The sequence below is a fragment of the Xenopus tropicalis genome, chromosome 1, assembly GCF_000004195.4.
Source record: "Xenopus tropicalis strain Nigerian chromosome 1, UCB_Xtro_10.0, whole genome shotgun sequence".
In the NCBI taxonomy this organism is placed as follows: domain Eukaryota; kingdom Metazoa; phylum Chordata; class Amphibia; order Anura; family Pipidae; genus Xenopus; species Xenopus tropicalis.
Window position 1 is genome coordinate 141,319,459 of NC_030677.2, and position 15,272 is coordinate 141,334,730.

The following is a 15,272-nucleotide window of genomic DNA, read 5'->3' on the forward strand; positions in this document are numbered from 1 at the left end:
TACAAGAATTTGGAGACATTTCTTACTAGTAAATAAATGAGAATAAATCACAAGCTATGATGTTTAACATACCACTTAAAGATCAATCTCCATTAAAATGTCAGTTTAAGTTTGACTGGCAGAAAGATTATATACATGGGTATAAAATTAACAAAAGATCCAGAAAAATTGTTTAATATTAATTTTCTCCCATTTATGAAATGAAAATAAAGATGCTATTATTACATGAAAGCCCTTATTTATTTCTTGGATGGGAAGAATTGCTGCTATAAAAATTCTGTTGTTACCTAAACTACTATATTTGTTTCATACTATTCCTATTTCAATCCCCTCGAGTTTTCTTTGTAAGGTTACAAATGTGTCAAATTTATCTGGAATAAGAAAGCTAAGAAATACTCCTAGAGTATCCAAATCTATTCTTCAAAGAAATAAAGATGAAGCAAGTCTGGGAGCTCCAGATCTTAAGAAATATTTCAAACCTATATTTTAAATCAAACTATAGATTTATTAACCATACAGTCACAAAAGAAATGGGTATAAATTGAAACTACTCTTTTGAAACCATTTTCATGGGATAAACTACTATGGTCAAATGGCAAAGGTGTTAAGAATAATTAACGTAAATTTGCCTCCTACGTTGAAAGTTGCAGTCAAAATTTGGAGAGCAAACATAATTGATACACTCTCCTATACTCTCCTTTTCCTTCTCTGTTGGCACCAATTTCTATTCTGGAACCCATTCTGAAAACGGATCTCAAATGTTGGGGTAAAGAAAGTTCTTCCAGCTTAAAAGACTTATACAGTATTGATCATATTAAAACTTTTGCTTCTCTAAAGTAAGAATACAGCCTAGAGAAAGCTGAATTTTGCAAATATTTACAAATACACACATACTTAACATCCCTTCAACAAAGCAAGTTAAGATCATTATCAGATTTTGAGAAAATAATTATTCGGGGAGAAGGAAAAAAGGTCTGGCAAGGATCTATAATCTTTTAAAGAGACCTAAAGATTTGACAAAAATCCCTGCAATGGAGAAATGAGAAAAATGTCTAACTAAAAACTTTTCTATGAAAGATTGGCAACAAGCAATAACCAGGACACAGAGATATACGAAATGAAATGCATAACACACCAGGAGATTTTTTTTCCAATTTTTATACAATTGGTACCTAACCCCCTTAAAACTGTCACAGATTTATCCAGGAACTGTTAATACTTGTTGGAAGTGTAACAAAGAAATAGGAGATATGTTACACATATGGTGGTACTGTTCTATCATTCAATGCTTCTGGATTTCAGCATTTTCTCTGATATCAAATTGTATTTCACAAGATTTTGTTTTATCTCCAGAGCTGGTGTTATTAAACCTTTATGACAAAATTCCGGAAATAGTCATTTTTTAATTATCAAATACAGTCAGACTTTTAATTGCCAGGAATTGGAAAAAACAGGAGGTCCCAAACATTTCCCAGCTTATGAGGGAAGTTAGCAGTAATATAGAATATAAAATGGCAATTCCAAGAAATATTGCGGAAAAAAGATTCATACAGGAAGCTCAAAAAATTTAGAAGAACATTTCTGGTCTTGATAATTTATAGTTCTGTTTGATGTGTCTGGGGTATTTTTTTGGGGGGAGCTACCAGTTATGTTAAGTTATAGTGTTTTTCTTTTCTCTCTGGAGATTTTGATAAAGTAAGCAGTGTAATTGTTATGATTTACATGTATCGTAAAAACTAATAAATAGGAAGTTGAAAAGTTTAGACTGGGGATCAGTTAGGGTGAGATTTGAGAAAAAATATATTTGCTGTCCTAAATATTTGGGAACTGTAGTCGGATGACCGATACAACTATTTTATATCAGAAACATTGTTATGAGCTAAGAGTGTCCCTTCAAGGGGGACGAGAACTGAAAAAGTCCAACAAGCATCCTGTTCATAGTTGGGAAGTACTAAGGCTTCATGCTTCTTTAGACTAGTAGCTCCAAAACTGTTTGGCCGGCCCTACTAGAGGGTTTAGAGGAGAGGCATCTCAATGCTGTGACGACCTGGAGAAAACCTGGAGAAAACACTGCCTTTGGCTGACTGGGCACCAAGTATGTTCTTCCACAGCATCAAACCACCACAAACTTCCTGTTGCTTTCCATACACTTGAATAGGGAAATGCCTTACATTGTCAGCAATGGCACTATTCAGAGTGGAAACACTCACTTGATCACCTTCAGCAAGGCAAAGTTTTACTTACCCTTCCAACATAGTTCTCCATAATATTTCAGTTCTACTAATCTTCTAATAGTAAGCAATAAAAGATGTGGATTAGATATATACATTGAGCTTATTAACAACAAACAAAAAGACACGTAGATTTGTTGCAGGTTCTTGATTTATTTAAATATAAAATTATATAAAGTTAAAGAAACTGTACAATGCACCCAGAACTGTGTATATTAGATTTCTTAAATTGTAGCTATTTTTTTCTATAACTCGTTTGCGTGAATAATCATACAAATTCTTTTTTTAAAAAAACCCAACATCATTTGCACTTAATGTTACCAAGGTTTGGCAACCTTTGGTCCTGCTGGTGTGTTACTACAAATCTCAGCAGTGCTGATAACTGTAGTTCAGCAGCAGAGAATGTGCTGGTGGTAAACCATATAGCCTAGTTATTTACTGGCCCTTTATACTGTTCTAAAGCAGTAAGGTTTATGTGCAAGCAGGTAGACAAAGAAAGTCCTTGGCAGTTGTGATAATGAACTAGATGCTCACTGGCTGGGTTACTGACTGCATATTTCTATAACCTGCCAGTATAGTAAATTGAACATAGAACAGAGGTAGTGTACACATGTGGTTCATTTCTCCAGTGCTGCCCACAATTATTTACATTTAAACAGATAACAAGGAGATCAATGTGTTAATTTTCTTGGCTTCATTTAACCAGTCTTCAGCATTAAAGCTTTGGTTACTGATACTAAAAGATTATTGCTAAAGATGTTGATGACACTGATACAGCCACATCCAGGTGTACCTATTGTATGTCAGCCCCTTTGTTTTTCCTGTTTTGTGTGTGTCTTGCCTAAATCCTGGGCAGAGGGTGGTATAAGTCTCTATGTGGCTGAAAGCACTGGTTACATCAGTACCCCAGATAATCACAATATAGCATCACCTCCAGTCCAGAATAGAAGGCTTAAAGCATACAAAGCAATGGCTTCACTGCTCTCAGTCTGCTTTTTTTCCAGACTGGGAGAAGCGGACCTGCTTCCTTACCCAGATCTTTTGATGTGCACATAAAAGTACAGCTTCTATTTGCGTGCAGGCATTTTCGTTTCCACTCCACTGCGTGTGTCTGCATTTTAAGTGAAGGCTGTACATTTAAGTGCACATCAATGAAGCTGGAAAAGGGAATGGATCCGCTTCCCTCAGTCTGGAAAAAAAACACAGGCTGAGCACAGTGTAGAAAAGGACAAAAAAACAAGCATCTGGCATCAAAATGTTTAAGGTGTATGCATGGAGTGCTTAATTATACAAGATACTGCCAAAACTAAGTATGTGCCAGGATGCAAAGTGCACAAAAATGAGTGCAAACCTCCATGTTTTTCACACTTTGCCCCCTACTTAACGCCAACAGACGCAGGTCTTTGCACTCCAAAATGCCATGTAAATACCTGTGCCTCTTCTGTGAATATGCTGCTGATTGCAGGCAGCACTGTATTCATAACCGGTGGGGTCTGTAATGGATTTATATTTTAACATCTGCCTTTTAATCAGTGTATCGAAGAACAGATTTCTATTTCCACTTACTAGTAAAGAAAATTACATTTTTCCACAATAGAAAACAAAATGAAATTACACTTTTAACATTAATAAGCCACAGTTATTATCAAATGCATAACCTACAAGCCACCAATAAGGAATCACAAAGATACAAGATACACAATGCCACAAACGCATCTCCTTTCAGCTTGATACAAAAGCATTTATTCTCATGTACAGTTGTCAGTAGCTCTGCATCAATGTTAGAAAAATTAGATTAGAAATACATTTGAAAAAAGCTCTGGAAAATTGGTTATTTCCCACTTTTCTTATCAACTATAAAAACCCAGTAATCTGTATTTAGTATGCAAGGATTTGTTGGGCTATATTTCACTAATGCTGGGAGATGACAAACAGAAAGGCTTCTTTTTCGTACAAGGCACTTAATCACACCACGATGGAATTATTGGAAATGGAACCTGTCAGTATAACTGCTGACTCAAAAAAACAAATATTAAAAAAAGGGAGCTTACAAGGCAACCATGTTTTAAGTCAGGTTATCATATATTTAAAGTTTAAAACAGCCAATAGCTATTGGGTTGAAAAAAGAAAGTACCTTTCTGTGATTCCATAAGAAAGGATTTTTTATCCAGTAGCAATTCTAGGGGTTTTTAAATTTCTTTAAAAAAAATATCTTCTGAGAAGGAGACACAATTAAACAACGATCAGTGTTGCCTTACAACATTTTAAACAAAAACATATCAAATGTTAATATATAGTGTACATTTAATAGAATTTATACATTTGTACAAAACAATTGTGCAAACCACTATAGGTGTAATTCCAATAAATAACCAGAGGTGTCACCATAAATGTCATTATTGGCAAGTGATGCTACAAGGTCTGTGCAATTACTCTTTTTTGAAGTAATCTGTTAGAATTAGTAATCAAAATGGACAAAGTAATGCAAAAATGGCACTATGTGTCACCAATACACAAAATTTAGATTTAAATACAACTACAAATTAATATGTATGTTGCTTTATAGAAGAGGTAGTTGTAATAATATTTATATAAATTAGATGCACCAATTTCCAGGAGCACAAAGACCACACAACATCTTATCCAAAGCCCATATACTAACATACAAATGGTCTTGTGCTTTTTTGACTCAGGTTTGCTTCACCATATGTATGGGGGAGGCCTGACATTGGTCAAATTTCAGCTGATGGAAAGAGTGTACTGCAGCAAAAATAAAGACTGCTTGATCAGAAAAAGATTTTGTGCCCAACATATCAACCCCTTCAGTCATGTATATCTCTAAGCAAAGACGATTCCTGGAAGGTCGGTTAAAATATTTAGGCACTTAATGCTAATAATTATTATGCTTGATAGAGACTTTTCCTTACTGTGTGAGAAAATGAATAAATGAACAATATGATTGTGCATGGTTCTTATGGGAAAAGGATGACCAGCACTGAGGACCTTTATGGCACAGAGGAATTCGATATATGATACATGGTAAGAATCATCAGCTAAATTTGACCAATATAATTTACTTTTTCAATGTGCAACCAAAAGATGAAACCTAGCTATCAAACTGCCCTTTTCAAAAAAGGGCTCTTAATATCTATGCTCTTTTGTACGTTGCAAAGATCAAGCCAACGCCCTTCTTCAATTTTCTGGAAGGCGATCTCAGTCAGCTGCATCACAAATCTCTTCTACAACAGCATTGAAGGTACCTGGCTGATCGGCATACACATGATGGGAGGCTCCTTTGATTGCCTGGCAGGGGGGAAGAATAACAAATCTATACAATGTTGCTTATCAGAAAAATATTTGATACTATGATGAATAGATTCACTGGAGATCAGGAGGAGAGGGTTTCAATGGAACAGCAGCAAAAAAGGGGCAATGTCAATGTATTAAAGGAAAAAAGGAACATTTAAATCCATGTTCACCATGATAAAATAAGCCTCTTTCTAATTAATATTAATTAAAAATGGGTTGCCTTTTCTCCCTTACTCTTTGCACATTTCTAGGCGGCCCCTGGTAGCAGGACTTTAAAAGTATCAGCAGGGTTCTGAGTTATGAATAGCAAAAAATCTTTATGCTTGTCTGTGTATGAGGCTACTGCCTATTGTAAGCAGGAAACAGCCAAGCATGCAGCTTTCTTTGATTCGGAACTCAAGTGCCGATGTTTGTTTGCCAACTTGGACCAGAAATCCCATTATTCCTATGTGGAGATGAGGAACCTACGATTTCAATAATTCCCTACTTTCGCTTAATTTCCATTACTGCATTGACAACTACTTCATCATCCCTCCAATTAATAGAATTTTTTATAGTGCTTACAGAAAAAGTCCAACATCAACAGAAACCAGGTTCTAACCTATTTTGACGCATTACAAAAATTATGTTTTTAGAGAATATGGATCTGAACTGAATTAGTCACTTTTGCTTTAAATCTGCAATGCCTGCTGGGACTGATTCAGAGATATACCCCAGTAGTTATCCATACCTGCTACTGGTTGATGAGAGTAAGCCAGCAGTGAGGTGAGCCTGTTAACTTTTTCGACTCCCATGCTCTACTTTCTTCACATTTTAAAATTGTGCGCTAAATCGCAACTAAATATATACAATTGATGAAACAGATGAACTGGCCTTCATCAGTCACCCTCCATGGCAGAAAAAAATAAGTTTCATTGATTTTAGCCTGCTGGACTTTCTAGGGTATTAAACACTTAAAGGAGTAGTTCAGAAAACGAAGATGATTGCAAACTGTCTCGGAATATCACTCTCTACATCATAATAACATTTACTTTAAGTTAAAGGTGAACAAACTTTTTAGGTCTTATGTAACCTGAATTTTACAGCGGCAGTGAACTGCAAAAGCAGAGAAGTGTTACTTGAAGTCTGATCATCTGTGTAGAAACACTTTTTTAACCCTTGCAAAGTGGCCATATTTTGTAAACCTTTGTGCTTGTGCAGTGTTGATTTGATTGCTTTCATCACTCATTTCATGAAGTGAGATGATAGGAAGCATTCAGATTAGTATGACTGATGGCTAAAATCAGAAATTCTATTTCTTATATGAATCAGTTATTTTCCATTGGAGAGCCTGTTTCTCTATAATAAGCTGTTGCACATTCCCCTTACCAATGTCTTCACAAAGGAGTCTGACCGTTCCTCTTTGACCCTCTCTCCAGTGCTTCTGTCAATCCAAGTCTCTGCTCCGTAAATGAATGTTATTGGAAGGTCCTTAGGGATCTGATTAATTCTGGACATCATGGGACGTTTGGCCCAGCCAAACCTCTCCATCATGGTCTTGAAAGCACTCTCGCCACTACAGAGGGGTCAGTACAAGAAAATCAGTGTAAGAGAAACAATGCCATGACCAAATCACATGCTCCTCAGCATTCCAAAATAACTTTTTAACATATTTATAAAATAGGCTATGGATAGAGAATGTGACAGTTCTGCATAGTATATAATAAATGGGTAAAAACAGACATAGTAACAGTCAGTAGGTTATTCTCAGCAAGCAAAAATGCTAGTGCACACAAAGTTCTGGAATGAGAAACTGCAGGGAAAACCCAACAGAGGTAGGTAGTTATCCCTGTAATTTGGAAGCTCTATCTCCAGTACAACTAAAAAGAATAGGGAAACATAATACCAAAAGGTGGTTTTCCAGCTACTGACAAGGAAAATTGCTGCTGCCTTGCAGTACATTAATTACATACTTAAGGTAAGGTAAGGTAAAAAATGAAAATCCCTCAGAAAAAACTGTGGAGCTACTCCTAATATAGAATCCCCACCTGGGTGTTTGGGCATTGCAGTGGTAGATATATTCCATAATGGTATCATCTTCGAAGTACTCTTGAAATTTTCTTTTTAAGTCTGGACGGAACCTCTGTACCAACCCTGGACCTAAGGGAGATAATTTTAATTAACATATGTCTGACACATTTCTTTTGCTGTTCTAAAGCATATGCTCTGTTTCACAAGCACTTTAATGCATTCATTGCTACAGGTTAGTCCCAACTCTGCCCATTATAAAGTGGCTGTGCAAAAACAGAAATGAAACAAATCTGTGCTAACACCACAAGAAAGGGTGTTAGAATTCCTGAATGGTTAGACAACATGCACATGCACTACAGACAATAGTGCGCTTGAACTAAAGTTAGGCTTCATTAGTATTCTTACTCTTTATTAATTACATAACAAAAACACAAAATAGCTCTGAAATTATGAAGATTGCTGTCTCCATACAGATGAAAGTTAAAGTCAAGGTAAAATTCCCTTTATATATCTGCTTATTTGTATGTAGTTTCACTATGATGATTTTTGAGGAATTATGTTTATGATATCTGAACAAACTCTGAGTAAAAGAAGTTCATGAACTACTCACCCCATGGTCCAGCTGCCCTTACAACTGCCAAAGGGTTAGAGCGTCCAAGCACAGCAGCCAGAGCCTTTACCCATGTTGGAGGTGAACGGATTTCACTGGGGTCTGTTGGCATAGTGGGGAAACCCCATGGATCCACAAGAATGAGGTGTTTTACTCTAAAAGGAAGTATAAAGTCACCAAACCAAATAAATTGTAGTATGTATTTGAAACACATATCCTGACTATATGTAAGTCACCACTCTATATTTTCATACTGCAAAGTAAAGTAGGAAGAATATTAAAACTCTGGGTCATTTAAATTAAATGCTTAATTGTTCAGTAATTGTATAAAAACAGATTGCTAGTTATAGCAGAACCATTATGACTGCTGGTCAGGTTTTTCCATAGGCTGAATAGGTTTTTCCATAGGCTGAATAGGTTTTTCCATAGGCAGAATCTTGCTGATGTCTGATTTATGCAGTAGATAAGACACAGACATTTACTATGGAACACATTTTGAATGACCCAACAAACAAAATACAGACCCTATGTTACAATATGATGTAAATGGCAATTTTCTCAATGAGTAATTTAAGCTGTTTAGGAAAATACAGACACTCACCTCTCTGGGAATTTGATGGAATAAGAGGCAGCCAGAAATCCTCCCAAACTGTGCCCTAGGAGAATCATATTCCTAATTCCCATTTGCTCTCTCCATTGCTCGATGGATGACACAAACTGTTCCTCTGCTCCTTCCGGATCGCTAGGAAAGTTTGGACGGGAGCTACGTCCAAATCCCAGCAAGTCAAAGGCATGTAAAGTCCGACTAGAACTCAAGTGGTCTAAATTCTGGATCCACAACCCTATACCTCCTCCAAAGCCATGGACCATAACCAGAGGGGTCTTCTTCTGAAGCTCAGGGCTCACCGTCAGTGTCCATATCTTGTTTTGGTCAGGAAGTGATACATACTGAGCAGAAAATTTGTTCTTGATACCTACAAACAAGCATCAGTAATTTTAAGTCAATTGGAAGGGGACAATGAGTTAGTACCATACATATCCTAAGGTCATGTATTTAAAAAAGAAACATTTAAGTAATAAATTAGTGCTGTATTCTCTTGACTGATCTGAACACTCAAATTGATTTTTTAGCAAGCCCTGTTAATATCAGTTAAACACTTCAGGACAAATCCTGGAAAATGTAAGTGCATCAGGTACACAATACAAAATATTGTACTACAGCACACATTTAAGATTAACATAAACACAGCATGATCTAGCCTTAATTGTTATTTTATCAGATACAAAGCCATCTGAAATAAGCAATTATAGGTAATAAATGGGTGGATACATATGTGTTACATTATACACGTAGCAAGATTTATGGGGTGGGTATATCTGTGTATCACCAGATGAAACTGACTTTCTAAGAGAAACTAAGGATGAAGACACACAGAGCTACTAGTAGCAGCTACTTGTCACAGCTACTAAACGCCAGAAAATACCCTGCCATAGACAATACTGAGAATTGCCTCTGCTAAAACACACGTAGAGACAATTATCAGTAAATGATCAGCATTGTCTATTTCTGTAGCCGTTTTCGGTAACCTGAAAAGGAACTGAAAGCAACGTTTTCAGAAACAGATTGCAAATGGGGAACAGTTTTTTCCACAAAACTAACTAAAATTCAATATCCCCTAGCACAGGTTTGTAATGACTTTCACTAACATGCCTTATTTGAATGCATTGACTATCAAAGGAAACACTAATGAACAACTTTGGTAAATAAAGACAGCAAAATATAAACAACAAATAACCCTGTTGGCACTTTTTGTATCCTACTCAATTATTGGGTAGTTGGTACAAGAAGCACAAATAGGTGCTATTGCTAAACAGCCATTGTTACAATTTTTGACATTAAATGGCAATAATACTAATCTATCCATATGCAAAGTAAAGGAAAAAGGCTACATCTTACTTTTTTGTATGCAGAGCAGAAGGATGCTATGAGTAGTGGTAAAGAGGCATGATGCACTACTAACTGGCCAAAGCCTTAGTAGTAACCTGAAGTTGGCTACTTTTTGCAAGTTAAATACAGGGCCACCATCAGAAATGTTGGGCTCCGCACAAGTTATTTACATGCGGCCCCCTAGGAACACAGGCGCGCAGTATTAAAATTTGGACCATGTCCCTTGTGTGTGCAATATAAACACTGATGTTACTCTATAATAAGCAGCTCATATAAAGAGTTCCATTGACTGATGTGCTAATAATTCACTCAAATTATTGGGGGTCAGTTGCTTTGCCCTAAGTTTAACCCCTTCCCACCTACCTGCCCCTGCTCTGCGCTGTCATTGCTTCATAAAAACAGTTACAATAATTAATGTTACAATAACTAATGTGCTAATAATTCAGTATTTGAATTGGGGGGTCATTGGAGTTTATACGTAAGTAACATTATTTTCTTTGAAAGTAATGCAAGTTTACGCATAATTGCGTAAGTGTAAGGGCCCAATAATGTTGCTGTGGGGCCCAATAATCATTCCCCTGCTGGAAAGTTCATGTAGGAGATGTTAATATAATTTAGTAAATAGATACCAATATAAACAGTTGATGTTTTTCTATAATAAGCAGTTCATATAAATAGTTAAAATGAATAATTAATGTGTTAATAAGTCAGTCAGTTCATTGGGGGCAGTGGAATTTACCTTAAGTTGTTAATTCATTGGTGGTCAGTGAAGTCTGTCCCTGCAAAGCTTCTGTACATTGTCTTCTACTTAAACGCAAGTTATTAAAGTTTCTAGGCAAGTTACGTAGTGTTTTAGGCAGTTTTTGCATGATTTACGTAAACTGCATTTGCGTAACTTTATATGTAACTTTGCAACCCAACCAGGCCCCCTTACTGAAGAAGATTTCATGGGTCCTGGCACAACACTACCCCCTCTCCCACCAACGGCGGTCCTGGTTAAATATATATATTTCATTCTTTTAGCGGTAGATACATGATTACATCTGATACATCTGTTATGCAAGCCAACACTCTTTGCAAAGAATAAAACCTATTTAAGCCTAGGAAAACTATCTTGTAGTTGCTTAGTCATTAAAGTAAATATCATTGTAATAGCAGCCAATATTCTAAAGGGAATCTATTATCTGTCTAATGTAGTGGGGGGGAGCTAACCAGTGCTGAAGGGCTCTTCCTTCTGTAAGGGTATGTCACTCAGAAGTGGGAGGAGCAAAATTCTGACACTACCTGAGCAGTTTATTTATGGTGCAGGCTAGGTGGCTGCTATAAACATGTTCCACTGGGTGAGTTAGTGCTCTGTTATGTGTTTATTTTTTTTCTCCTATAAAAGCCCCCAAGAAAAATATACAAGCTACTGTCACATGTGGCATTTGGTTCAGAGCATGTTAGTAGTTTCTCTGCTGGCCCTATTTTTCTAGTCTGCCTAACAGCTCCACATACATCTTTGTACAGTTTAATATAGAAAATGGTGTACTAATCCAAGGTGCAGACATGTAAATAAATACTGTATTATAACAAATATAATGCACTGAAGCTTGTTTAATCCACAAAGGATTTGATGACACAAATACATGCTATTATATCTAAGCTCAACCAGTACAGTACCTATAACATATTTTTGCATGATTCACTGCATAATCACCATCTACAATAATTTGCTTATTAAATTAGATTAAATAAAGTTCCAGGCATACAAGTAAGCTCTGTGCTTGCCTTAATACATCATCACTGCACTACAGCATTACTTGAGTCATATTTGTGTATCAGAAACAGAAGGCCCACTATTAGTTACCTGCTCCAGTGGAGTTTACAATCTAGAGCATCTACCAATAATTCTGCCTGTATGTTTTTTAAATCTGGGGGAAAATTACATATCAAAGGTAAAGCCACATAATCATGAAGAATATATTAAAAACTCCAGGCAGATAGGCCTGCAGCACCAAATAATGCCATTACCCTGCCCCACTGACTTTAATAAATAACCTCGTAAGTGGTGCCAAAAATATTGTACTCGTCTAGAGTAATTTAAAATACAAATCTATAATTTGCACTACTTCTATAGGGATTCTTCATAAAAATGTCAGAAATCAGAAATGAGGGGGAATACACGGCTTAAAAAAAAATCACTTATTTGACACCACTTTTTCCAAGACATGAAACAAATATAGGATTTCTCCAAATCAAAGTCCTTCTTTCAAGTTTTGAATTCAGACTGATAAAAGGTTCAGCTGTACCATAGCCAAAAATCTGAAGATGCAAGTAGAGAGTGAAACCAGGTTAGGCCTCTTACACTTGAGTGTTTGCTGGTGCGTTCTCTTGGGGTAGCTTTTTGATGCTTTCCAAAGCAAGGAAACATATCAGTAAATGTAACATGTTCCTTTTATTCAATTTGTACTCACTTTACACACCTTTATGTTTAAAAAGGATAAAGCAGGACAAGCTCAAATAATAGTTACTATGATTATTGCATAGCTGCAAAGTAACTTATATAGGTTACATACTTATTTCTAGTAATAAATATAATATTATTAATTTCTGAGTAATTGGAATGAGGCTGAAGGCCGAGCACTTTTACAAAAGTCATTGAACTCTGAGGGGAGGTACATTATTTGTTATAATACGTTATAATACACAAGTTTAAGTAAGTCAAGTAATACACATTACATTACTTTGAACCAATTATAACTGATGGCATCACTAACCACTGTTTAAAATTATGAAGTAATTTACAGGGTATACATGGCTCTTGTGTATTATAAAAATATAATTTACAGTTTGGTCAATAGGAAAATGACTGAAGATTAAATATGAATATACACATCTCTTTATATTATAATGGGGCAAATTATCAGCTTACTGAAAAGTATCTACTCTGTTACACTACTCTTATAGATGTTCTGGAAAATTTTACGCACAATAGTTTTCTGTCCTTTAGAACTATGGTCCCATTAACTGCAAATTAACCGTGCTTCCCCTAAGAGGCACTGTTTTGGTGTGTTAGACAAGCACAAGAAGGAACAACTTTTGGATCTATACAAAATAAATGGAGAACTGAAAGTTTCTTTTAAATACTGGATAATTTTATGAGGAAGCATCGGCTTCATTGTTATTTTGCTTCACTTTTGTTGTCGATATGTCTATGCCCATATCCTCCCCCCCTTGCACTTTATCTCTAACAAAAGTTTCATACGGTTTTGTGTCTTCACTCTCAACATAGTAATTTATATGCATACAAACTGTTTGAACTTAAATGGCACCTATCACCCAAAAATTGCTTTCCCCACCAGAGGTGGAAAAACTATAGTCTTTAAAAAAAAAAAAAAAAAAAGTGCTAGGCAGTCCGCACTGGGAGGGAGCTCCAGATGCAGGCAGCCATGTTGCATTTGACATTTGCATGCGCATAACGAGTGAGTGCCACAACTCACCCATCATACATATGTGTGTGATGTAGGCGGGTAAGTCGCATCCACCACTCCTACGTCACACATGTGTATAATGAGTGACAGGGAGTTTCACACATTATACACGTGTGAAAAAAATAACATGGCCGCTCACACCGGGAGCTCCCTCCCAATGTGGACAGCCTAGCACTGTAGGGGGCTATTTTTTTCCAGGCCTAGCGCCGGAGGGGATTTTTTTTTTTATAAAACTATTGTTTTACTCCAGCTGGAGTGTGGGCTCTACCTCTGGTAGGGAAAGCAAACTTCAGGTGATAGGTGCACTCAATTTCAATTCATTTTAGCCAACCACTTTACAGGAAAAAAAATCTTCACACAAAATGTCCCCTCTGTCACACCTCAACTCCTACTCACACTGAAGGATCCTTGACTCAACAGCCTTTAGTTTGGACATGGATGTTGGGCACCACGATGGAATCCAGCCAGTCAGCCAATTCTGATTGCTATGAAACAGAAATTAAAAAACAGAAATTAAGTGGAGGAAAAAGGAAAGCACTAATCATTCAAAAACACAATACCATATACTATGGTAAGTGTTCAGACATAGCTAAGTAGAACTTTATAAGGCAGGAAATTAGCAGTTCTTTATTAAATGCTAATTTAGTTCCATTACCTTAATATGGCCTTATGTATACGTGTGTTTTATACCCAATTGAAGTTGTTTCAACTGTTTGTGTATGGAATCAGATGCAGTACCACGCAGGCACCTATAACTTTCATCCATAGACTTGCCTTGAAATCATGCTGTGAATTCACTTTCTTTGGAATGTACCCCACATGCAGAGTATTCTCTCTATAAAGTCTGCTTCCTGTTTATTAATGACTATGCAAGACAATTCCAGTTTCAGCCTTATTGAGGTCAGTGTTGACATCAATTACAACTCATGTTTACAGAGAACTAATGGCACAAGTTGATGTTAACAAGTAATGTCACCGCCCAGGCAGTTAATACAGGCAGCTAGAGGCACCTGAAAGAGAACTTTATATATGAAAATGACATCTTCAAATCATTTCTAGCAGGTTTTCCACTTTTTTTACATGCTCCTGTTACACACTTTTAACTGTTGTGGTTGCCAGGGAACTATGAGATGAATGGGGAGAAATGTAAATAATAAAAAAGAAAATACTGGTTGCTAGGATCACTGAACTAGCAACCAGACAGCATGATTAACTAGATCATTCAGCAACAAGGAAATAATACCAACTGAAAAGTTGCTTCTACACTATTCTATGAAAGGGACGTGACCACTCATTGTCCTGTTCTCCATTTGCCACTTGTAGCTCTGATTGTGTTTGGAATTGATGAAAAATCGCACAGTCATACACACAAGTCGGTGATAATACAAAAAGAAGAAATAAGAATACCACAACGTTTTTCTTTCTGAGAATTTGCCCCCTAAGTGTCAGTTCCAATGTGCGTGTATCTGCCGGTTCAGTAACTGGGGGCCAAGCCCTCTTACAGCTTCCAGAGCCCCCCCCCCCCATTCCCTTCCTGCTCTGCCCGCTTTCTGTGTTTTTAGTCAGAGCTGTTACGTAACCGAGAATTTCTCGCCTCACACAACAGGGATGAATATCATCTAAACTGGGAGATCCACTTACTGTTCCTCCAGCTCTTCGGCCATCACAGGAGCGGCCTGCCGCAGTCCAGG

The 15,272-nt window shown here is 36.7% G+C and overlaps 1 protein-coding gene across 1 annotated transcript; it reads right to left on the reverse strand.

Annotated features, from left to right (window-relative positions):
* Nucleotides 1-3,951: 3,951 nt before the first annotated feature.
* abhd4 (abhydrolase domain containing 4) lies at nucleotides 3,952-15,272 on the reverse strand. Its single transcript, NM_001017287.2, is given in 7 exon segments — nucleotides 3,952-5,534; nucleotides 6,909-7,095; nucleotides 7,568-7,679; nucleotides 8,161-8,315; nucleotides 8,762-9,134; nucleotides 13,978-14,066; nucleotides 15,223-15,272. Coding segments are annotated over 7 exon segments (1,029 nt in total). The 5' UTR covers nucleotides 15,246-15,272; the 3' UTR covers nucleotides 3,952-5,444.